This window comes from Microtus oregoni, unplaced genomic scaffold (assembly GCF_018167655.1).
Source record: "Microtus oregoni isolate MIOR12 unplaced genomic scaffold, Mior012 000003F_ref0000135, whole genome shotgun sequence".
Taxonomy (NCBI): Eukaryota; Metazoa; Chordata; class Mammalia; order Rodentia; family Cricetidae; genus Microtus; species Microtus oregoni.
The window spans coordinates 7533410-7559460 of record NW_024543062.1 but is presented as its reverse complement, the minus strand read 5'-3'; the positions used below and the strand labels follow the sequence as shown (position 1 = coordinate 7559460).

The window sequence follows — 26051 nt, the reverse complement described above, 5'->3', positions numbered from 1 at the left end:
GTTCTGGGAATAAAGGCTCAGGCCATTAGGCTTGCTGGCAAGTGCCACTACTGCTGAGCCATCTTCCTAGCCCAAGTCATCTATTTTTGGGTGAGGAAAGTGTGCTTTAGCAAAAATCTGAAAGAAAATGTTGCCATAAAGAATGAATGGGTTAAGAGTGAGAGGCCACAGGCAGAGGTATGGGTAAAGTGTCAGAGGAAGAACAATGCAGATAATCAAACTGAGAATTAATGTCCTCTCCGTGCAGTCTGAGGGGCCCTTATGTCACCACTGACATTCCATTTTCAGCAATGCAGATGAAGAGCTGTGTGAGGCTGAAGGATTAGCTGCCTGCAGTTTCCCTAAAGCTCAACCAGAACTGCAAGGTAAGCCACAGATCACACCAATGGCAGGAGACTACTGTGGGCAGGCTCAATGCAGAGGTGGGAGGAGCCAACTGCCAGCCTCACTCTCTAGTTCATTCATTCCTTCATTCCCACCATGAAAACAGCGTGGGGAGGTTCACAATCCTCACCTAGCAGAAGACTTTTACTTTTTTTTTTTTTTTTTTTTTTTTGTGTGTGGTTTTTCGAGACAGGGTTTCTCTGTGGTTTTGGAGCCTGTCCTGGAACTAGCTCTTGTAGACCAGGCTGGTCTCGAACTCACAGAAATCCGCCTGTCTCTGCCTCCTGAGTGCTGGGATTAAAGGCGTGCGCCACCACCGCCCAGCAAGACTTTTACTTTTATCTCCTACTAAAAACCATGGGATGAATGTGGAAAAGTATTCCCAGAGAGAGTAGTCGCCTGAGGTAGTAAAACAGTTGGTAGAATGCTGGTTCATTCAGCATGCATAAATCCCTGGGTTCTATCCCCAGCACCTTATTATAAACTGGTCATGGTTGTACATGCCTATAATCTTATCACTGGGGAGGTGAAGGCAAGAGTATCAGAAGTACATGGCCAACTTTGGTTACATAGTGAGTCGGAGGCCTGCCTACGACATATGAAACCCCATTTCAATCAAACAAAACACAATGTTCAACAAGGCGGGAGAACAATGTAAGAACAATATACAAAACAAAACAAATACAACAACAGCTCTATCCTCCTTCCTTTTCTGGCATTTTGAGGTAAGATGTCACTATGCAGCTCCAACTGTTCTCAAACTCACTTTTACCCTCTTTTTAAAGTCCTCTTAACTTTACCCCTCTGAGTGAGGCTAGGATTACAGATATTTAGCACCACGTACAGACTAAAGTCACCTCTCTTTATGACACTAACAGTAAGCATCTGAAAGTGACATTAAGAAAAACAATTCCATCCAGGCACATGCCTTTAATCCCAGCTCTTGAGAGGCAGAGACAGGAGAACATCTTGAGTTTGAGGCCAGCCTATTCTACAAAACAAGTACCAGGATAGCCAGGGCTACAGAGAGACCTTGTCTTGAAAACCAAAAACAAAACAAAAATCCCAACAATCCCTGGGGCTGGAGAAACAATGCTTATACCAGACATGGGAGAACTCCTTAAAAGTTGTTGGTCAGGGGAGATCCCCCACACACACCAAGCAACACAAGATTATCTATTCCACTGCTCTTAGTTGCCCACCATAACTAGACATTATGTCCCTATTTATGAAGACACACCAATTTTAGTTGCAAGACATACAGCTTCCTCCCTACTGGATGGCTATCAAGTGCCAAAAGATGTTACGCAGGATGCTGGAGGAGAAAAGTCATCAATGGACTGACTTACCCAAACATACACCCTGCAAGCTACAATACTAATGTGCTAGACAAGATGTGTTTACTCGTGTAATAATGGCACAGCAGCTCTCTGGTTGCATTTGAGGCTTGCTCCACAGGAAGAAATTCATGCCTGGCATTGTAAACCTGTTCAAAAGCTCATGGCTTAGAAGGTCACAGACTGTAATGGGTTCTCTCCCACTGCTGTTTTGTCAAATTGCCTTTTAAATATTTATATTTATACCCATAGATTAGTGCAGCTCCAGACTGGTCAGAAAACATTCTTTCTGCAGTAGGTAGCTGTCAATCAATGCAGAGGTTCATAACTGGTTATGGTGCTGAGAATACTGACTGTGAGTGCTTAGCCCTAAAGACGACAATCATATGAAGCACTCTGTGGCTCAGGGAACTCTGGGAAGAGGAGTTGGAAAGAATGTTAAGAGCAAGAGGATGGGGAGGCACGCTGTGAAGCACTGTCTACTAGATATTACTTATGAACTCGCAACACTTTTGGTCACCGCATAAGACTAAGCCAACCACATTCCAACACGAATGGGGGAGGAGCTCATAATGCTCCACCCATAGCTGGAGAGTTATTGGCTGCTGATGGTTTGTGTGAGTGTGGGGGTCATTTGTCTCTAGGGGCAGGGCCCATGCTCCACTGCAGGGCCACATACACACTCAGATGGCACTTACTGGATTCAGTGGGTATTAACAACCAAAAGAGAGGACATTACAGAGGGAAAGGAAAGTATTGATGGTCTGAGCAAGAGTGGAAGGGGGCAGATTTGGGACAGATATGATCAAGATACATTGCAAAGCTGGGCATAGTGTAACATGTCTTTAATCCCAGTGCTAGGATGCAGAGGCATGTGGATCTCTGTGAGTTGTATACTCTTGAGTTTCAGGCCAGGCAGGGCTACATGGTGAGATGATGTCTTAACAAAGAAAAAAGAAAAAAAGAAAAAGAAGAAAACTACATTGTAAACATATGAAACTGTCAAACAATTTTTTTAAAAAAAGGAAGTATAAAATTTACTCTGAAAACAACAAAACATTATAGAAACAAACTAAATTAAATGGAGGTCTTTGCTGAATTGAAGACTTAATACTATGACAATGATAATAGCCACAAAGCTGATTTACAGATTCAACACACTGCACTCCAAAATCCCAGCTGGCTTCATTGCCAAAAATGACAGACTGATCCTGAAATCTGTGTGGAAATGCAAGGACCTCATCAGACAAAAAAATCTTGAAACTGGAAAAAGTTGGAAGACTCATACTTCCCAGTTGATAAATTACTACAAACCCTGTTAACTAAATGTGGTACTGGTGTAAGGAAAACCATATAGATCACTGAAGGGTGAGTATAGCCAACAAGAAATACTTACATCATAATGAGTTACTTAGGTTGACAAGAACAATGAGATCATCCAATGGCAGAAAGCTTGCTTTAGTTTTGGAAATGCTAAGGATTCAACGCATGACTTCACACATGCTAGGCAGGGGCTCTACCACTGAGCCATGCCCCCAGCCACTTATGTTTCTAAGTGATCTCTGCTCTCAAGTTCACTCTGGGAACCTGACCTTTTGGCCATTTGATCCTTGGTTTCAGTCTCATTCATAGAATTGTTGCATTGAATCACTGGACTCTAGGGAAACCTAATGAACATCCAGATGTAGCTTTTCCAAAAGAAGATATGTAGAGAATCAGGCATGCAAGTCATTAAAATTTGACCATATTCCTATTTGAACAAATCTATGTGACTAGGATTAATTTTAGGCTTGTAGGGGAAGTAGTATCAGCTTATTCTTATGCCCAAATACTGTTTCCTTTCTTCCTTTATCTTCTTACTGCTTTCTCCTCCCTGTTCCCTTTCCCCTTTCAACATGGTTTCTTATAGTGCAAGCTAGCCTGGAGCTCTCTAGGTAGCTGAGGATGTCTTTGGACTTCTGGCCCTCTTGGTGCTGGAATCATGGACTGCTACCATGCCATGTTTATAAATACTGTTGTAATTCTCATCCAGATCTATACCACTGAGCCCTCATGTTCATCATTTGAATTGGCAGAGGCACTGAGAAGTCAGCTGATTTCGCCAATGTCACAGTCAGGGGCACCAGGTCTTAAACTTACTAACTTTAGGACTAGTACTCTTATCTTAATATCCATGAGTTGGGTTAAGTACAGAAGCTGACAGAAGATAAAGCCTTTTTACTCACGGGAATGTTTTTAATTTATATAGTAAAAGTGTTACTTTCACCCATGCAGATGTATGTCTGTCTGTCTATCTATCTATCTATCTATCTATCTATCTATCTATCTATCTGTGCTGGTTAGAAATTTGTCAACATGACATAAGCTAAAATCATCCATAAAGAAGGAACTTCAATTGAGAAAATACTTCTATAAAACTGGCCTGCAGACAAGACTGTGGGGCATGTTATTATTATTAATATGGAAGGGCACAACCCATGTGCGTGGTGCCAACACTGGACAGGTGGCCCTGAGTTCTGTAATTCAGGCTGAAAAAGCCACAGAGAGCAAGATATCAAGTAGCAATCCTCATAGTTTCTGCCTAAAGGTTCCTTCCTCTGAGTTCCTGTCCTGGCTTCCCTTTATTATAGACTTGCAAGCTGTAAGATGAAACCCTTTCCTCTGCAGATTCCTTTTGGTCATGGTTGGTTATCACAATAATAGAAAATAACTAGAACACAATTTTTCTGTTTGATCCATGCATTCTTGCCAATCTCAATCTATTCAATTATCCATCTATCTATTCCATTTCATACACCCTCTCTATAAACCCATCTAACCTCTTAGTCATCCACCCATCCATTCCCATTAATCTATCAAATCATTCACCCATCCCCATACATCTAGCTCCCTCCATCTGCTTTATCATCCATCTATTCATCCCCTTTCATTCATCCATGTATCCAGACACTCAACCACTTCTTCCATAAACTCTTCCAGTCCACCTACCCATTCAGTTATTCATCCATCTACCCTACCCACCAATATCCATCTATCCTATTCATCAGTCCATCTACTCTCTTCCATATGCACACATCTATCCATTCATGCCCTTCATCTGCCTTTACCAACAGCCATCAATCCATCCATCCATCCATCCCATTCATCTACCCATCCATCCTCACTCATATAAATCCATCTATTCATTCCAATGAACAACATCCTTCTACCTCACTCACCAATCCATCTAACTAACCCACCCATCTACCTTCACCCAACCACAAAGATCCATTAGTCATTCCTCTTCCTTGCATCTTTTATTTAATGAGGGTCTACCATTCACCAAGCACTGTGTAACATGGGACACAGATCACACATTAAACTCATTGAAAACTGTATCTGCATGAATCTTTCTGCTATTGCATATCAAGGTGTAGTTCAGGTAAGGCTTGACACATAAGTATAACTGAATCAAAGAAAGAATAAGCAGCCCCTGTTTTTGAGAACTCACAGTCTAGACAGAAGACTGACATTAAGAATTGTGACTTGGTGAGGCAGTTACATATCCACCATGAACTGAACAGGAGTGGGACTGAGGTGAGCCTTCTTAGCTGTGTGAATCACCATGATTCCCATATGATCAAGAAACCAAAGTAAAACAGACATGTCCCATCGTGCCAGGTCTGCATGGTTCCCATGGATACTGACATGGGTCTCTGGATCACACAGGATCTGACTTTCTTGCCTTAGGCCACCTATCTCTGTTACCTGAGGTTCTATGTGAACACTACCAATATTGCACTGACCTCACTCATGCTTCCTAAGCTCCATTTTGTCTGTTTCCACCAGTTCAGGCTGATCCAACAAAACTTCTCAGACATCTATGTGTCTGGGAGACACCAGAGTCCCTGAACATCTTCCTGGAGGAATAGTAAAGAGGAGCACTTAACTCTAGGCACAAGGAGACTGCCAGGTGCCTGCTAGGCAGCTGGAGCCCAATGCAGAGGGATTTCCAAGCTCAGAGGCCAAATGACAGCTCGGTAGAGAACACTCCATTTGGGTACCCACTGTAAACATCCAAGAAATCTAGTGATGGCTACTGAGAGGACGTTAAAAATAATTACCCTCTGAAAATATTAGATTTGCTCTGGATTGTTCATTACACACAATGGTTTAATAGGGCTTTTATTGAATAGCTGCAGAGCTCTGGGCCGAAATCAATTTGCCTTACACGCGGAATTTTGATGTGTGCTGTTGACTTCCCCAACACGGAGCAATTTGTAATAGCTTTGGCTCGCTGTTGTTTTCAAAGCTCCCTGCTACATCACAAGCATTTATTTCTGACCACAAAATTACATTTATTCAACAGAAAGCAGCTCTGGGTCTTTAAGAGGTTAACTTCTGGAGTGCTTGGCTGCTCTCCAGCGCTGAGGAGGAGCGCGGGCGCAGTGGCCCCCTGTACACAGGGGTGGCAGCGCCAGGCGGGCGGCCGTGATTAATAGAGTGCTGAGTGTGCGCCTTTCCACATGCGAGCTGCTCAGACCCCGGCTCCCATAGATCATGGGCTCGGTCTCAACATATCTGACTAAAATTGAATTTGGCTTCTCTCTCAACCGTTCATTTCCTATGTTATGCAAGGTTATATCCTTTTCTGCATGAGCAGAGCTAAACCAGCTGCAGCTTCGGAGGGGAAAATGTGCTTTCAATTATAGAGCTGGCCTACTTGCCTCAGCACAGTCCCGCGTGCCTTTAATTGAGCCATCACCCAGCCAACCTCCAGGAGGACCCTGTGCTGGTTCGGCCTTGGGGTTTTGCTCTAAGATCTTTAAAATGCACCATTCCCATTGCCACCTTAGCCACAGTGGTCCCTTCCACTACTCCAGAAGGGCCCAGGGCTTGAGGGTAGCTGAGCTGGATAAGAAAGAGGTCCAGGGCAGAGGGCCACACAGGAGAAGGTATTAGTCAGTCTGACCTATCCTCAAGGTGGCTAGAGCTCTCTCTTGCGCTCTACAGGGACCCCATTAAAGATACTTTATTTACTTACTATTTGTCTTATTGGTGCTAGGGATCAGCTCCACGGCGTTATGCATCCCATTTAAGAGCTCTACCACTGAGCCATAACCCTGTCCCACTCTGTCCCTTGCTGGGGGATTCTAGACAAGTACTGTACCACTAAACCATCTTCCTAGTTCTTGGTTGTAAAGGAAATTGTTTCTAACACAAGTAGGTTGGATGACTATTGTTGGAGCACATAGGCAGTTTTTTGCAAGGTTAAAAAAGTTTCTATTTATAGCTTGCTAATAGTTTCTGTTTAATCATTTTTTAAAAATTTTAACGTTATTCATTTTATTCATGAGTATGCCTGATAATATATCTGTATACCACTTATGTGCCTGTGAAGGCAGAAGAGAATTCTGGATCCCCTAGAACTGGAGTACAGGTGGTCACCAGCTGCCATGTGGATGCTGGGTACTGAACCCAGGTCCTTTGCAACAGCTGCTTTTAACCAATCCTCTTGAACAGATTTTTATCAAAATATTTTCTTATATTTAGTGAAATGGCAATTCTCCATTAATCTGGCCATGTTATAAAGTAATAATAATGTGATCGTCTACTGTTAAATAAAACTATTTTAGGGATACAACAGGCCTAGTGGCTTCCACTTACTTTTCTTGGAGCTCCTAAACTATTTATTTATAGCTAAATAAGAATGACTTTGATTTTCCTTCTTGTTCAGTTCTTGTCTGATTCTGACGTCAAGGTTATAGTGGCTTCAGAGGATAAGTTAAGAATATTCTGTCTATCCCATGAATGCCGACAGAACTCTCTTAGAGAGAGCTGTGTGCACTCTGTTCTATAGTGCTTTGCTCCTAGCATCACTGCCATTATTTTCATCAGAGCAGCCGTGATGACTTGTAAGTGACCTTCAAGATGGAGCCTAAAAACTGGTATCCATCACAGAAGACGTTTTGGGAGTCACTGCACACTTAGTCACTTCCTCTTACATTTCTCAGATATTTGCATACAATTCTGCTCCAATCGCATGTGGCTTTGTACATGTGGCACGGGGTACACAGACTGTGGAAGTTGGGACTCCTATGTAGCTACAGGGATGTTGCTGTCCATTTGGGATGAGATTCTGTGGTGCTGTAGTTGCTTTGGGGTTATCCAGGCTTCTCACTTTTTGTTTTTATATTATTATTATTATATACTTTGTATGTAAGCCCAAGAAGCTCACTGTTTCCTCAAGTGGGACCTTGGCGGCATCATCTGTGGTGCTCTATAAGGACTGTGATTCCCTGACTAAGGTAATGTACTCCCTGCAAGAAAAGGCCATTTCTAGAATTTTCTCTTTTCTCCTTGTCCTCTCTGAGAAAGGTGTGGCCTGGAAGGTGCAAGATCAGGGAGCTACTGGCAGCACTAGTGTGGAACCTGGGAGAAAACTTTAGGTAAAACCTCACAGTCTTATTAGAAGACAAATAGAAGTGTGGAAAACTTGAGCTAAGCAAAAGCTTTCAAAAAGTATCACAGTACAGTTTACCTATGATTATAAATCAAATAGATAAAAGGATAAAACAGAAATAAACAAAAAAGTACCCAAATGGACATACTCAACGTTGGGGTTTTTTTTGTTTGTTTGTTTATTTGTTTGTTTGCTTGGTTGGTTTTGGTTTTTCAAGACAGGATTTCTCTGTAGCTTTGGGACCTGTCCTGGAACTAGTTCTTGTAGACCAGGCTGGTCTCAAACTCAGAGATCTGCCTGCCTCTGCCTCCTGAGTGCTGGGATTAAAGGGGTGTGCCACCACCACTCAGCTCAAGGTTGGTTTTTCAAAAAACAACTCACACAGTTGATAACCCATTTTACTAGTAAAAAAAGGTTAAGACAACGTAAAGAATCAAAGTGAAGAAATATATCAAAGCTTCAGTAGGTTAAAAAGATTAACGGGCTGTAGAGGTGGCTTAGGTTAGTTAAGAGCATTTGTTGCTTTTGTAGGAGATCAAAGTTCTGCTCCTGCGGGGCGGTGGTGGTGCACGCCTTTAATCCCAGCACTCAGGAGGCAGAGGTAGGCGGATCTCTGTGAGTTCGAGACCAGCCTGGTCTACAGAGCTAGTTCCAGGAGAGGCTCCAAAGCCACAGAGAAACCCTGTCTCGGAAAAAAAAAAAAAAAAAAAATCAAAGTTCTGCTCCCAGCATCCACATAGTGGCTCATAACCATTTGTAACTTCAGTTCCAGGGAATCTGACCTCTGTATGTCCCAGGTGTGAATATGTTTGTTTGTACTGAGACAAGGTATTGCCATATAGCATAGGCTGAACTGGAACACACTATGTAGCTGAGATCTAGAACGAAATTCTCCTCTCAGTCTTCTGAGTGTTGGGTGGATTACAAGAATGCTTCACCAGGCCTGGTTATGAGGGATTATTTAAATTACTGTTGGAGTAGACATGCTTCAAGTTGGATTGAACACTGAGTGAGGTTAACTCCTGCTCCCAATTAATTGTCTGGGCTTGTGAAACAGAAAATTAAGTACAGCAATCAATCAATCTAATTTCAACATGAGTTAAATTTGATGACTTTGCCATAATAATTACATGTAATCATTATGATTATAAAATTTCAAACTTTTCAATCAAAGACAACAGTTATTATTGGCTTTTTCTAAAAGTATTTCTGATCTACTTTCATCTTAACAGCCTGTCTGTTGGGGAGACATCAGGGAAAGCAGAGAGTGGAAGGGTTTTCAGGAAGTAAGACACATTCAGTACCATTTCCACAGCTTCTCACCCAGTCTGAATAAAAAGGAGAAAGTAAGCTGAGCATCAGCATTCATGTCTATGCTTCCTGAATGAGGATGTGACCAAGATGCCTTATGCTACTATTGCCATCCCTTCCCACCATGACGCAGACTGCACCTTCAAACTGTGAGCCACAACCAACATTCCTTCCTTAAGTTGCTTCTGTCAGGTGTTTTGTCACAGTAATAAGAAAAGTAACCAAAACAAAAACAAAAGGTGGCTTGAGCAAAAGTGAACATAAAGGCTCACTTACCTCCCCTTGGAAGCTCTTGAGCAGTGGTGCTACCTGCTTGCGCAAATCCTGGGTGGAAAGGAGGTCAGGAAACAGCCATGGGAAGAAAGAGAAGAACAACATGGGTTAGGATTCCTACGAAGGCTCTGTGCAGATTATTACCACAGAAAATCACAAAGCAAGGCCTTGTTCTAAGACAAAATGAAACAAAACAGTGTAACTTCTAACATGCACATGTGTGTGTGGTATATGTACATGTTCATGTGAGATGAATGTCTTCCTCACTTGTTCCCTTTTTTAAAAAAATATTTATTTATTTATTTGTTATGTATACAATATTCTGTCTGTGTATATGTCTGTAGGCCAGAAGAGGGCACCAGACCTCATTACAGATGGTTGTGAGCCACCATGTGGTTGCCGGGAATTGAACTCAGGACCTTTGGAAGAGCAGGCAATGCTCTTAACCTCTGAGCCATCTCTCCAGCCCCCTCACTTGTTCTATGCTTACTTTTTGAGGCAGGGTCTCTCAGTGGCCTGGAGTTGATTCAGCTAGGCTTTCTGGCCAGAGAGGCACCAGTGTCTCTGCCTTCCAACACTGGTATTATTAAGTACATGGCCCTGCACATCCAGCTTTTATGTGGGTGCTGGGGATCAAACTCAGATCCTCATGCTCACATGGCAAGACATTTTACCCACTGAGTCACCTCCCTTACCCATAGTTTCCTAAGGGTTCCATTCATACATGTGGAGAAACCAATATTTTTTGCTCCTCCACTGGATGATTCCTGTATTTTTACACTATGTTCAATGACAGAAAGCAATGAGATGCATTCACAGGCTTTTTTTTTTATTTTTTTACACAAACATTGCTACCTGTGGAGACTAATGGCCCCCAAAAGATATCTTGAGGCCTGCGAATACGTGAGTTCACACAGTAAAGTGACATTGCAGCTGTGATTATGTTAACAATCCTGAGATAGAGAATCCTGGACCATCCAGATGGGACTAATGTCATTAGAGTACCCAAGAGAAACACAGGAGTCCTTCCAAGAGAGAGTCAGGAGGGGACTCTGACACTGAAGCTGAGATTGGGAGTACAGGAAGATGTGGGGTCCTGGCCAGAGGATAAGCATAGCCTGGCAGAACTGGCACAGGCTGGAACCAGACCTCCCCAAAGCTTCTGGAAGGAATGCAGCTTTTGCTGGCACCTCTATGTCCATCTCGTAAATCCTGTTCTGGATTCCTACCCTCCAGCGGTGTTAGATGATGTATTCCTGTTGTTATAAGCAGATGGTAGCAATAGGGAATAAAATATTATTCTGTTCAGCCCACCACCCCTTCCAGAAGGACAGGATAAAAATCTAACAGTGAAGGGCAAAGAAAGATTAAAAGCAAGAATGACAGGAGAAAGATTTGTGTTTCTTGGGTTTGTTTGGTTTTTGAGACAAACTCTCATCTAAACCATTATGTAGCTCAAGATAACCTTGAACTTCCACCTCCCAAGGGCTGGAATTATACAGCCCTTCTTATAAAAAATTAATTTTATTCATTTATCATTTTGCATCTATCTTTGTACCTGCATGCAGGTGCCCACAGAGGCCAGAAGAGGGTGCTGGATCTCTTGGAACTAGAGTTACAGGTAGTAGTTAACGACCTGTGAACAGAAACCTGGCCCTCTGCAGGAGCAGCAAGCACTTTTAACCACTGAGTCATCTTTCTAATGAGCATTGGATGTAGTGGAGCACACTCGTACTTCCAGTACTTGGTAAGTAAAGGTGGGGAACCTCAGAAGTTCAAGGTCAGTCTGAGCTATATAAGAACTCGTGTGGTGTTCACAATCACTTTACATTAAGTCTTAGTATACTGGATATTTGCTACATGGCTCAGCGGGGAGGAGACACAGGGCCTGGTGGCACGCCCTTTGCCACAGGTGGTTGACCATCTCTATCATGGGTAGCTCATGCCAAGAGATGCATTTACAAATCAGTACTCTCCTGGGAGGGAGGGTCAATGGGAGAGGTTAAGATGCGGACAAGAACTCTAAGAGCCAGGAGAATGCAGAGCTAAACAGGAGTTCCCAAGAGAAGGGTGTTGCTTCTACAGAAAGCTGCAGAGCAAAGGACCAAGGGAAGACAAGACTAGATTTAGCAGCTGGGAAGCTCCAGGGAACAGAGAACAGCTGGAGTAGGTTTGGAAGCTGCCATAGCAAATGTGTTGAACCTTTAGTTAAAGCATAAGAGGAAAGGACAGGGAGGAACAGGGCACCAGCAGTCCTTAACCTTTGCCCAGTGATCCCATCTACACCATGGCTTGGAACATTGAACAGAAGGATGTCCACAGTTTAGAAGGGGAAGGAATTTGTCTAAGGTCAGGGAGCTGGACGAGTTAGGAACTGAACTCAGTCTCCCCACCGACCTTCCTCTCTAGTTCACACTAAGCTAAAATTGTATAAAGAATTAAATCACCACAAGTGTGGAATGGCATAATGTAGTAGCCACCAAAAGAGTAACATGGTACTGATGGACATGTGTGTCACTCAGACGGCTTATGAAAGTCACGTGTAGTGACTTGTGCACAAGGGAGGCTGACTCAGGAGGATGGCAAGCTCAAGTCCAACTGAGTTGTACCAGTCAGGTCCTCTCTTATAAAGCCTCATTCAGAGGATTAAGAGAAAAGCTGGGTAAGGTTACACAATGACAGAAATGAAGAGCCCCCAACATGGGGACCACAGCAGAGAAAGGGACATGGGAGCCTTTTATGGGTCAGTGGGGGCCCAAGTCCAGGTAGTCCCTGGGCTCCCCAAGCCCGCCTCTTGGTATAAAGTTGGCCTTATAAGAAAACTACTGCCTGAAGCAAGGAGGTAATAGAATTATCTCTGCATCCTAACAGGGTTCTAGGAAGGCCAGAGAGCTACACCTCTCAGGACAGGCTTGCCCTTTCTAATTATTTGGGGCTTTTTAAAATAGGATTTCACTGGACTTGAACTCGATGTAGTTAAGGATAACCTTGAACTCCTCAATCCCTCTGCCTCTACCTCATGGATGCTGAGAATACAGGAATATACATGCCAAGCTGGTGTGATCTGGGGATGGAATCCAGGGCTTTGCCAATTGGGCCACGATCCCAGTCCCTGAAGTAACCTTTTGATATTAAAGCCAGATGTGTATCTGTGTGCACACAGGTGCATGTGCACTCCCTACCCTTCCCAAAGGCTGATGGGAAGAAGAAATGACTATGTATTCACATGTCTCACACAAACTGACACAGATGCACTTCAAACCACCAGCTAAAAGTCACCCATTCTAATTTTATTTCTCAGCAGTTTGAGAAATGCCTTATCTCAATCTGCTGCCTGCAAATATTATCTGGTTTGTTACTAAACTAAGGAGAGAGACTCAAAGTTGCTCAGTTCTGGCCCACGGGACTCTGTCACCATCAGTTAGCATGGACAGGAAGTGATTTATCCTCTTTTTAAAGCATGGTGCCCTTTGTATTCTAGACAGCCACTGAAACCACAGTCTCTGCTGCTTCTGGTCTGGGGTCATCACTGTTGCAACCATCGTGACAATTGCCAACTGAAGAAAGGTGGGGTTCAGGTTGATTGAAACCATGCTGGAATGGTAACTGACATCTGTTTAAAAGCCCTAAGAATAGAGTTGAACACTGATTTGAGTTAAGGGTTTTTCAGCATTATCAATTTTTGTTCCATCTCGTATCCTCACTAAACAAAATGCAAAACAGGTCTTAATCACAGAAAGAGGTGCTCTTGTGGGAACATCTCATGAGGCGATAGTTCAGTCAGTTAGCTGCTTGCCGTGCAACCATGAGGACCTGAGTTTGATCCCTAGCACCCTGGTAAAAAGCTGGGCATGGAGAATCCCTGGGAATATTGGGGTTCGCCAGTCAAGCTGACTCACTGTGACACACATGCTAGTTAGAAGCCTTGTTTCAAAAAGCAAGATGAAAAATTCCTGGGGAATAGCATGAGATTGACCTCTGACCTCTACACAAATCTATACTACCTATACCTACACTACCTATAATCACAACATATATATACACATATATACATATGGTAAATGCATTTTTTAATTAGGGAAAAGACATGCCCTTGAAGAGATTACTATCAGATGTCTGTTGGAAAAGGCCAAAACGATTTGTTTGGCCCTCTCTCTTGAGCATATAGCATAAAAGGTTACATTACCAGAGAAACTTCTATGCAGAAACAATTTTCATTATTTTGGACTGGAGAGTTGGCTCAGCAGTTAAGAGAGTACATGTTGCCCTTTCAGATGACCTAGGTTTGACTCCTAGCACCCACATGGTGCTCACAACCATCTGTAACTCTAGTTCCAGGTGATCTGAAGCCATTTTCTTGTCTCTGTAAGCATCAGGCATGTGGTGCACATACATACAGACAGACAAAACACTCACATACATAAATAAGAAAATAAATAAATCTTTTTAAAAAAAAGAGTTGGTTGAGACAGTCACTCTGGCTTAAAAGGAAAAGAGATAAAATACAAAGAATGCTCCAACTATGTTCTTAGCCCTGCATTTAGGAGGTGTGTGGTCTCCATAAACATGTACTCAGAGGCCCTCATGGACCTGGACTGTTTGTTTATCTGAGGCCCAGAAGAAGTTACTGGAAGACTCTGTCCCTTCTTTGAGGTCTTAGGTCTCTAGTCCCTTGTGACATCTCTCCTGCTTCCAGCCCCTCAGACCTCCGGCTTAAGTATCACCTCAGGACCCAGATTTGCCTTGTTCAGAGTTGGGGCCCACCTTTCTTCGCTCCTTAATTTTAGCTCACATTTTCTTCTTGTGTCAATGTGTTTGAAAAGCTGGTAAAAACGGAAGACTGGTTTTCACAAAGGACCCTCAGAAATATTTAAGGTGAGGTGACATGTCACATAGCCACATAGGACTGGAAAACATCATTTATTAGGACTTTATGAAGCCTTCACTTTGCCTTCATTATCAAAACCTCAAAGCCAGAAAACTCTTAGTCAGGGATGGTGGTGTGAACTTGTGGTCCCAACACTGGGAAGATACAGACAGGCAGATTTCTGGGGCTTGCTGGCCAACCACCTAGCCTACTTGGAGATCTCCGGGCCAGGAAGAGACCTGGTATCAAAAACCAAGGTGGATAGCTCCTGAAGAATGACACCCGAGGTAGTCCCCTGACCTTCACATGCACATGAATAGATGATCCCCAACACACACACCCCACAAAGGAAATTCTGACTGAAAATGTCTTACAGAACCAGTAAAGTAAATGAGTTTGCTGCCAAGCCTGGCAACTCAAGTTCAACTCCAGAGTTTGTATGGAAAGAAAGAACTAACCAAATTCTCTCTCTCTCTCTCTCTCTCTCTCTCTCTCTCTCTCTCTCACACACACACACACACACACACAATATGTATGTTTTTTAAAAATGAAAATGTCCTAAGTATATGTTCAAAGCACATTTCAAATTTTTATTTTTATTATTTGACTGCATATTGTCTGTGCACCATGTATGCCTGGTACCTGAGAAAACCAGAAGAGGGCATCAGATCCCCTGAAACTGAAGTTACATACAATTGTTAGCTGCCATGTCGGAGCTAGGACTTGAACCCAGGTCCTTTGCCATTGGTCTTAAATGCTGTCATCTCTCCAGCCCCCAAAGCACATTTTTATATAGCCTACCGTGTTAAAACTAATAGCACCAAATGCAAGACACACCATTATTCTAAACTGCGAAACAAGTGCTTTTATATTTTAATGGTCATCATCATTTATATTGACCCTGATTCTAAAATGGACAAAACACACAAAAACCTAAGTATTATACCTGACAAAATAGGATTACTTCAAAATTTAACACAGTACAAATAATAGCCTGCAAGTCACTGCTTTTTTTTAAATCTAAAAGACTATATAGTAACTCCTATTTTAGAGACTATTGTGATATTTTGTATTAAACAAAAAAGGAAAGGTCCTGGTCTTCTGAGATACATACAAGTATTCGTGACTTGATTTATAGGCAGGAATGAGGGGTGAGACTAGGAAGAGAGAAGTAGTGATGGTTGTAACAGGCATAATGAGTCTTAAGGGGTGGTGCTACTCCACCTGGTCCTGTGAATATTTGAAATAGATCAGTTATATCTCTCTCCAAGACACTGGGCCTTCTGCTGAGCAATCACAGAACTGGCAGAGAGTTAGGAGAATGGAGTCAGGACTGCCCTTTGAAGCCACAGCCTTTGAACTGGTCAGTGGAACTTGCCAGTTGTCAAGTTCACCTGGGAATGTCAGAGTCATGCCATCCTACACTCAGACCACCTGTCCTGCCTTTCACAAGGAAACTCATATCAGGTCAGGACTTTCCACCAAGCTGGGAAAGTGTTGAGCTTTGGTAGAAATCTCTCTGGTGAAGAGTGGCCAAAACATTGTTGCTTAGTAATACTTGGTAGGCATTTCACTTAAACCAGGCATTGGTGGTTTACAATTACAATGCTTTACATTACATTCCATAGCTGTAATCCCAGGACTAAGGAAGCTGAGGCAGGAAGGTTGAGAGTCAAAGCTTTGAGGTCAGCCTAATGTACATGGTCAAACTGTATCTCAAAATAAAACTTTTTAGGGCTGGAGAAATGGCTCAGTGGTTAAGAGCACTGACTGCTCTTCCAGAGGACCCGAGTTCAATTCCCAGCACCCACATGGCAGCTCACAACTGTCTGAAGATCCAGTTGCAGGGGATCTGACACCTTCACACCAATGCACATAAAATAAAGTTAAATAAACCTTAAAAAAATATTTAAAAAAAATAAATAAAATTTTTTAAATAAAAAAAGGAAAGTTTGATTAAGTGATTGGGGATGCAGCTCATTCCATATAATGCCTGCTTAACATGCATAAAGCCCTGGGTTTGCTTTCAGCACCACAGTCAGGTGTGATGCACACCTGCAAACCCAGCACTCAGGGAGTGGAAGCAGGAGGACCAATTTAGGGTCATTCTAAATAGGATTGGGCTTTAGGAGACTCTGTCTTAAAAAAAAAAAAAAGGAATAGGGGCAGGGGAGAAGAAGAAAGGGGAAGAAAATTCGCAGGTGCTTACTTTACTAGGAGTTTGCTTTAGTGAGACGTCAAGTGGACGGCTCCCCAAATCCCCAGCTCTAGAACAATGTGAACCCGAGAAGAGGAGGTGGAAATGGCTGAAGTTTCTTCTCACGCAGCCCTCCTCTCCTCTGAAAGTGGCTGAAGATGTAGGGCTAGGCTCTCCTGGCCCTCCTCCCAGTGCCTGACACATGGTCTCCAGGCTCCTTCCTCTGTCCAGTGTCGCCAGTGTCATCTGACTCATGAGTCACACTGCACAGGGGCTGTCCAGAAGGAACTGCTAGAGTTCCTTTCTAGAAAAGAGGGAGTGGGATTCTAGTCCTTGTCACAGTGGACAGTGCACCTATCAAATCCTAGGGCTCTTTACAAATACAGAAAGCATGGCTAGGACTGCAGCCCAGTTGGCAGAATGCCTGTCTAGCATTCCTGAAGCTCTATGTCCCATCTCTAATACCACATAAGCCGGGTGTAATGATGTATGGCTATAAATATGGCACTTGTGAGCTGGAGGCAGGAGGATCAGGCATTTGTAGTGAGCTCCAACCCAGCCTGAGATACAAAAACTCTTCTGAAAGAAAGAGAGAGAGAGAGAAATCCAAAAAACTCAGATTCCAGAACATTTGTATGCTAGGTAGGAGCAATTTAAACAGGATGATTTATTCTGTAATCTAGACATTTCTATATACAGAATCTTTTTAAAAATCTGGATTCATTATTGACAAGTACAAGAAAGTGAGTACATACGAAGTTAATACAGCCCTCTAAAAAAAAGTACAGCTTCTTGAAAAAGAACAAACCAATTTCCCCTTCCTTAAAAGTAACAACAAGATTGCCCCCCACATCCCCAACTTTTCCTTCTTGGTATGTGTGTGTGTCTGGGACAGACAGATGGACGGCAGACCTCACACCTCATTGTGTAGCTCATGCTGGCCTCCAACTTATGATCCTCCTGCTTCCTTCCTCCTGAGTGCTGAGGTTACAGGCCAGGACCACTAAACAAGAATAAGGGGCCTGCTGTCTTAAGAAGTAAGCCATCCATCCTCACAATAATCTGCAATCCATGAAGGTGCAGAGCATCATAGCTCCCTGTTAAGGGAAATTAGCTCCAAGCATTTATTCCTGGTGTCATTTACAACACCCATGATTCCCCTTTATCAACACAGCCAAGAACCCAGGCCAGGTGTGAAGCTTATGAGTGTGGAGGCCTGAGGTTGATAGTGACTTCCTCAATCACTCTCCACCTTTTCTTTGAACAGTGGCTCTTGTTGAACCTGGAGCTTGCTGATTCAGTTAGACTGGCTGCCAGCAAATTCTAGGGGTCCTCCTCAGCTCTGGGACTGCAGGCATGAACCAACACAGTCAACTTTTACCATGAGTTCTTGAGATCAATTCAGGTCCTCATGCTTGCATTGCAAGTACTTAACCAACCCTGAGTAGAAGGTAGTTAAAACAAGATATGATACTTCAATTGCAGGGTTCAACTGAAAGAGAGTTTGGTGAGAAGTGAAGTTTCCCTTTGTCCCAGGATGCAGGAGCCTTCACTTCCCATCTCATCACCTGAAGGTGAATGGTATGGCTATTGATGGGCTTCAAGCTTTCAGATGCTTTTATAGATGAGCACATACCTTTTCCAGTCTCTGTGAGGTGAAGGAGTAGTTTTAAATGTCATTTAAACTGGGGTGTTAAATAAAAAATCTCTCTCTACAACAGCATTCAGTATGACCTGGCAGCAACTCAGAGAATTTAGTTCACAGATTTACGAAAATTCCATTAGCTTTAATTATTTATCAGTAGTCGAGTTAGATTACAGTTCTTGACCTATTTTCACAGTGGATGGGCCACCCAGCAATGGAATAGATGAACAGTCTTTTTCCTAAACTTGTAATAATAGAAACATATTTTAAAGAATGAAACCCAAACATGTAATTACCATGATGCAGACCCTGCCACGTTGCCTTTGTCTCCAGATAAAATGTACATCTTTGTGAGGTTTTGGTTATTAAATAAGATTATCTCGAAAAGGAGAAACTCACTCGTGCTATAATTTCTTCCCATTTAAATTTCTTTGCCCCATTTAAAGCATTTTATGTTCTGGTGGAGAATCTCAAATGTGATAGATGTGACTTTAGCACTATCCTAGTAACACTGGGTAAGGGGAGTTTCCTGGAGTCACAGAGTGACTGGAAGTGTGGAGATCAGGTGTGGGACTCTAGTGGGTAAGTGGTAAAGTTAGTCAGTGAGGGACATAAAGGACAGAGACACTGAGTTCCCAAGCAATAGCAGCTCTGCCAGGTTCACTGCTCAAGATCCAGCATCACTTGTGTCCCATCCATAATGTCTGTCAGATTTGAAAAGAAACAAATCAAGGAGAAGGGGATGGTTCCAGATGGGCATGGGTTACAGTGTAACAAAATGACTGGCAGGTGCATGACAGTTGCCTGGCCTATTGCAGAACCTGAGTGTTGAAAGGCAAGGGTTCATTTAGCTAGTGTCTTGGGAATTCTGGCTTTTTCAAGACCCTGTAGCAAGTCCACTGAGTTAAAACTTCTTGCTATTTTGGCATTTCTCAAAAGCAGAGTTTTCTAGAAGCTCTAATATCCTTACTCCAATATTGTTACAAACTTCCATATTCATCTCTAGCATGGTCAACACCAATAGACCTTGCCCACCCTCTTTGCCTCCCTGCCTCCCTCCCTCCCCAAAAATCTTGATATGGCTCCTGCTGGCCTCAAAACATACTATATAGCTGAAGGTGACCTGGAACTCCTGATCCTACAGTCTCCCCCTCCTGAATGTTGAGTTTACAGGTGTGCACCACCATGCCTGATTATGGAACTCACTCTACCAACTGAGCCACATCCTATCCCCTATTGCTCTCAATTTAATGAAAATAAAATGCTGAGAAATGGCTATTTCATCTGAAAACTAATGTCTGCTGGGAGTTCAAAACCATGTTTCTGCTCTGAGGGCCAATATGCAATACAGACAAAGAAGTCAGATGTTTTAAAACATCTGTGGCCTAGCATCCCCACTTGGGAAAGTGTGAAAACACTCGCCTGTCTTTGCCCAGTTCCCAAATCCTTGGGTCCTAGAGGAGGCACATGCTGCAGACACAGCTTGGTAGACAGAGGGCCAGGAAGAGAAAAACAAGAAAGCCACCTCAGATTTCTGCGATCTGTTCTCAAAATGAGTCTTGTTTGTCTTTCAGTTGATCCCAATATTTTTCAGTTTTTTCTTTCTTTTCTTCTTCTTTCAGTGTGTATGTGTAGGTACACTGTCAATATTTAGGTGCCATCTACCTTGTTTTTTGAGACAGGGTCTCTTACTGGCCTGGAGTTAACCAATGAGGCTCCTACTGACACACCTCTTCCAAGGCCACCTTCCCTAATCCTTTCCCCAACAGTTCCACTAACAGGGGACCAAGTATTCAAACATGAGCTATGCAGACCATTCATATTCAAACTACTGCATGCATATTTGTACACATGTATGTAAGTGCCCTGAGGCCAGATGTTGGATTCCCTGGAGCTGGAGTTATTGGCTGTTTTGTAAGCCATAATATGAGTGCTGCGAACTCAAGTGCTCTTAACTGTTGAGCCATCTCTTCAACCCCAATTGTTTTAAAATATGTAGTAATCATGAATAAGCAGTCAGTGAAGGTAAGAAACCATGCCCCACAACTACAAACCCAATGCCAAACCATATTTACTTAAAACATTTTTGTCAATTATTTACTTATTTCACAACTCATTTTTCAAGGTGTGAGCTCTGTAGATTATAAATGATATCACAATATCAAGGTTGTACAGGCCTAAAAGCCACATGCTAATACTCATTTTTAGGATATAGCTGGTTTAATTTTCTCTTCTTTATGCTGAATGCATATTTCTGTGATGAGTAACTCCACTTTATCATCAGAGGAACAAGTCTCAGGAGACAGTGTAGAAGATTTGAAACACCACAAACCAACATCTAAGGAACAAAGATGGTCCTACACAGTTACAGTGTGAACAGAGAGAGGGTATCAATATTCAAAACAAGGACATGGGGTGTGTGTGTGTGTGTGTGTGTGTGTGTGTGTGTGTGTGTGTGTTTCTTAAAGGCAGACTGAGGCTTATGCATGTAGAACATGTGCCTAGAATCTCCCAATGAGGAGCTAGGGACAAGACTCAGCTTAAGAACTGTTTTGTACTATTGCCAGAGACTTGGGTTCAGTCCCTAACAATCACAAAAACAAATAATCAAACAAACAAATGTTTATATAACTTAAAGTTAGTTCTCAAACATGCCATGTCTCCATTTCCATTGCTTCCTCATCTGAAAGCCTGGCCTCAATTTATCCATCATTCATGTGTACATCACTTTATAAGAGGAAGATGCATGGGAAGAAGGGTCCTTTGTCTCAGCTTAATCACGAACATATACTGTTTATTAATATTTAGTAGCTTCACAGAGCAGCTCAGGAGTAATTAATAATAAACGATGAGCAAATCTACTTGCAGACACAATGCTTACTGCACACGATCAAAAAGAAGCTGGATCCTAACTAGATGCCCAGTGGTCCATGAGGAACTAGCAAGTCCACAGAGATGGAATCTAAATGAGGTCTGCTTGCACATGACTTTCCCCTCTTCCTCTTCTACTGTCATTTCTTATGGAAAATAACACAGAGCCAGCTACTGGCACAGGAAATGCAGACCATAATTTCTTAATTTCTAGACGAAATTCTTTATGCCACATGGATGGCCTACAAAATGTCTCATGAAGCAGGCAACTAAGGAATGGAAATCTTTGAAAGCAGCTTTTAAAACTATTTGAAGATGTTCCGAAGCATCTCAAAGGAAGCCTGTACCTAGCATGGGAGGGAAAACAAAATCTTCAGGGCAGAATGAAGCATCCTGACCCTGGTCTTTACCCTGAGTGCTGTGTGTGTGCTGCTAAGAAAGGAACTCAACTTCATTCTATCCAAGAAGGTCCCTTTTGGGACCTCCAAAAATCAGCTCCTCAGATCCATTCAGTGTTATCTAATAAGTATCCCCAGAGAACTCCTAAACTAAGCAGCTGAGGTTTACCATGGTAAGCAAGGGTGGAGAGAAAAGGCACACACTCTAGAACATTCTAATGTTCAATCTCCAAAAGATTTCTGAGCCAGTGACTTTTCATTATTCACTAGTCTGCAGTGCTTAAAGAATACAGTTAACTCTCTCATTATTCACAGGGTGTTGGCTTCAACCCTGCACCCATCTGAAACAGTATCTGTGGATGCTGAAGTTCCTTACATAAAATGGCACCATACGTACATAGAACCAACTTGTACATCTCCACACAGTGTATTCTGTAAACCATATTTTAATTTCTATTTTGTTGAGATTTGGGGGTGGAACTCAGGGAATTACCTGTGCTAGACAAGTGGTCTACCACTGAGCCATGCTCCCAGCCTTTCACTAGAGATTCTAGGCCAGTGTTCTTCAGTTGTACACCAACCAGCCCCGAATTATCTCGAGATGACTTGCAATACTTGTCATAGTAACAATGCTATGTTTCTAGCTGGTATATTGAGTCATTTCAGGAATAATCACAGAAGAAAAATCTTTGCACATTCAATACAGATGACAATTTCCATATTGGTTTTTCACGACAGGATTTAGACCAGGCTGGCCTTGAGCTCACAGAGCTCCGCCTACCTCTACCTCTTGAGTGTTGGGATTAAAGGCATGCGCCACCATTGCCCAGCTCCCTCAATATTTTTAATTTATATCCAATTATATATGTATACAGAAATTGAAGACATGGGGGTGTCAACTACATAAAGATCTGTTTAAGAGCATTAAGAAAAAGTGTAACACTCAACAGAGAAAATGGTTTTAAAAGACTTTTGAAAGCAGGGTGTGGTGGTGCATGCCTATAATCCTAAAGTTGGGAAGTTGAGTCAAGAGGATCATGATTCTAAGCAAGCCGGGGCTATCTAGAGAAACTGATTCAAAAAGAAAAAAAAAAAACATGCACACAATTTTTTAAAAAAATCAATTAAATACTTTAGGAATTCCTCTTGTCACCTCTCGTGCCTCTTAAACAAGGGCAGGCTATAGGCAGTCTTGAGATTCTTTCTTGACTCTCAGCCTGGCATCCGTACAGTGAAACAGTTTAGCAAAGAAATCAGTGGAAGGCTTTTGCTATCCAGAGCCGCCTAACTGGCGGGATGAGTCATACATAAGTTCATAGATGTCAAAAGCAGCTGCCCAGACTTTTCTGTTATTACCATATACGGCTAATATAGATCCACTTATCTCCAACCATCATTCAGTGGAGCTCCAGCAATTTCCATACCTTATCATCTCTCTTCAGAGTTTCTCGATCTGCAACTCCAGGACATAAGACTGTGTACCCAACCACAGGACCTAAAATCATCACCCTGGGCTGCAAAATGTGTGCATAGCTAAGTGTTTGAATAAGGTCAAAGTACAGGGCTAACTGTTTACATTCCAGCAACATCAAAAGAGAATAGCACAGGACAGTCAGGATTCAAAAACAACTTTACCTGAGTAGCACCCCCCTCCAATGCGTTTTATATCACATACTCAGGAATAGTTTGGAAAATTGTGCTTGGTTAGGATTATTTTTTACCTATTCCCTATTTAAATGATAAAAATAGTTCAGGTTCCTACAAGCTGGGAGAATTAACTGGGTAAGGGCTAAAGGTGTATGTAGCTCAGGTGGTAGAGTGTTTGCCTAGCATGATGAAGCCCTGTGTTCAATTTGTAGTACTACATAAACCTAACACGGGGCAAACGCCTATAATCCTAGCACTGAGATGGTAGAGGCAGGAGGACTGAGAGTTCAACATCACCCTCCACTACATAGTAGAAGCCAAACTAGGATACTTGAGACCCTATCTGAACAACAAAACAAAAACCTAACCAACCAACCTAAAAAAAAAAAAACCTCCATCCTAGACAAAACAACTGTCCCAAACTAACCAACCAATCCAAGAAAAAGATTAATAATTATCTAAGGAAATGGCCCATTCATAGATTCAACAAATAAATTTCTATGGAGTCAAACTTATAGACAAGCAAAGAAATACATCCTTAGACCTGTCTCTAACTTCCAGCAGATGAGAGAACAGACACCCATTCTCGAAATGGCCAGCAGTTGACACTTCATGACCCAACTGTGTTTCTTGGGAGTTCAACCAAAGATGACACAGCAAAGAGGGCTTATCAGTCTTGCCTTCTAACTTTCATTTTCATATTCTCCCATGTAGCAAATAGAAAATCCTTAGCTACAACTTTTAAAAGCTACAAAGACCTATAAAAAGCTTCTATAGACAGCCAGGGATATAGAAGTCCAGGCCCCAGGCATCCAAACATCTACTCTGAGGTACAGCTAAGATTCCCCAAGACTTGAATAAAAAGGAACTAAGGCTTAGTTAGCATGATGGTACATACTTGTCATCCCAGCACTCAAGAGGCTGAGGCAGGGGGATCATGAGTTTGAGGTCAGTCTAGGCTACAGTGCTGAAGAATGCTACCCTCTGTGGTTAGTATATGGCAATTTCTATTCTGTAATCAGAGCAGCTAAGATTGCATACACATGAGACTCTCACAAGACTGGGCAGCCTGAGTCAGAGTGTAGCTGGTGGGCCAAACATCTCTACCATGTAGCCCTACTGTAAAGAAATAGGAAAGACTACCTGGGGGAAGAAAAGGAGATGTGAAGAACTTGGGGCTGAAGAGACCTGGTGGGGTGGGGAGATGAATCAGCCAGTAAAGCACTTGCCTTCCAAGAGCTGTCATGGACAGCTAATCTGAAACTTCCAGGCCAACAAGGAACTTTATCTTCAACAAAAGATAGAAGGTACCTAGGAAATGACACCTAAGGTTAACCTCTGACCTCTACACATACATGCACACATCCACCTGTGTGCACATGTACGCACACAATAAGGCCTGGCTCACTTGATTTGTTGTACCTCCGATAAAGCTCAGCAGCTCCCTAGTCTCCATGGTTTTATTTCTTAATCCTTCCAATAACTGAGCTGCTGCCCCGTGGAGCCTTCAGGACACATTCTAAAGGGTTATCCTGGGGAATGTGCCAAGTTTAGTGATAGGTTAAAGTCTGGCCACATCCTATAAAACGTCTGATAGCAGCATATACATACCAGCACCAACGTGCAGATTTACCATCACTCTGTATACAGGACATGTGGTATTTGGGAACCTAATGCCTTCTACCCTAAACTATCTGGATAGAATGCCAAACTGAGACCTGCTGGTGCCCCAGACTGCTGTGCCCTGATGTCTTCTATATTTTCCTGGAGGTACTAGAGATGCAGGCCAAGCCTTTGAACATTCATTCCAGTTCAGGTTAGAACGTGTATCCCAGATTTCCTGGGCCTCCTTTCTGTCCCCAAATGCTCCCTTGGACCTCAGGCACGGTGAACCTGAACTTAATGAGTGATCAGGAACGGAGCAACTGTTGAAGAGCTATTAGAAGTTCCTTTTGCCCATTAGAAAGCACACAGTCAGGACAGGGTCTGTCCTCTAAAAAAGATACTTTCTTATAATTATCTTTTATTCTTTTTTGGAGTCAGGGTCACATGCAGCCCAGGCTGGTCTCAAACTCTCTAGGGAGCTGAAGGTATCCTTGAACTCTTGACCCTCTAGCATCCACCCATACATGCAAGAATTACAGGCTGCTAAATGTGAAGTGCTTGTCTGCCTGCACTACTCAAGAGAAATGAAGGAGAGAAAGGGGCCTGCTGAGAGGACAGTCATTGATAGGTGCTAAGCATTAGTCTAGTCACCTAGCTACCTGTCATATACTTGAATCACGCACAAACAGAATACAGATATGTGCATAGATGGCAGATAAGGAAAGGATAAGACCCAAACAAACAAACAAACCCAGAAGGAAAGTGCAGGGCAGATGCATAATCCAGGAAAGGGGTGGGAATGGAGCCAGTGAAGGTTTAGAAGCAGAGATTGAGCAGAGAAGAAGGGAATCTAGAAAGAGGACCCAAAAGAGGCAAGCTGGGTGCATATTAAAAGCAGGGTAACAAAATGGTTCAACAGGGAAGGTGATGGCTGACAAGCCTGAGCACCTGGGCTGGATTCAAGGAACCCCACAGAGTGGAAAGGTAGAACCAACTCCTTCTTGCAAGTTGTCCTCTGATCTCCGCAGCACCATGGCATCCCTACCTACACGTTTATGCACATACAGACTAAAT

The 26051-nt window shown here is 42.7% G+C and overlaps 1 protein-coding gene across 6 annotated transcripts in view; it reads right to left on the bottom strand.

The window, feature by feature from the left end:
* Positions 1-26051, bottom strand: part of Cux1 (cut like homeobox 1) — a 329325-nt gene that overhangs the window by 157214 nt on the left and 146060 nt on the right. For all 6 annotated transcript variants that reach the window (XM_041648337.1, XM_041648338.1, XM_041648339.1 and 3 more), the window contains exon 3: positions 9751-9798. In XM_041648337.1, the coding sequence (XP_041504271.1) occupies positions 9751-9798 (48 nt within the window). The remainder of the gene's footprint in view (positions 1-9750; positions 9799-26051) is intronic.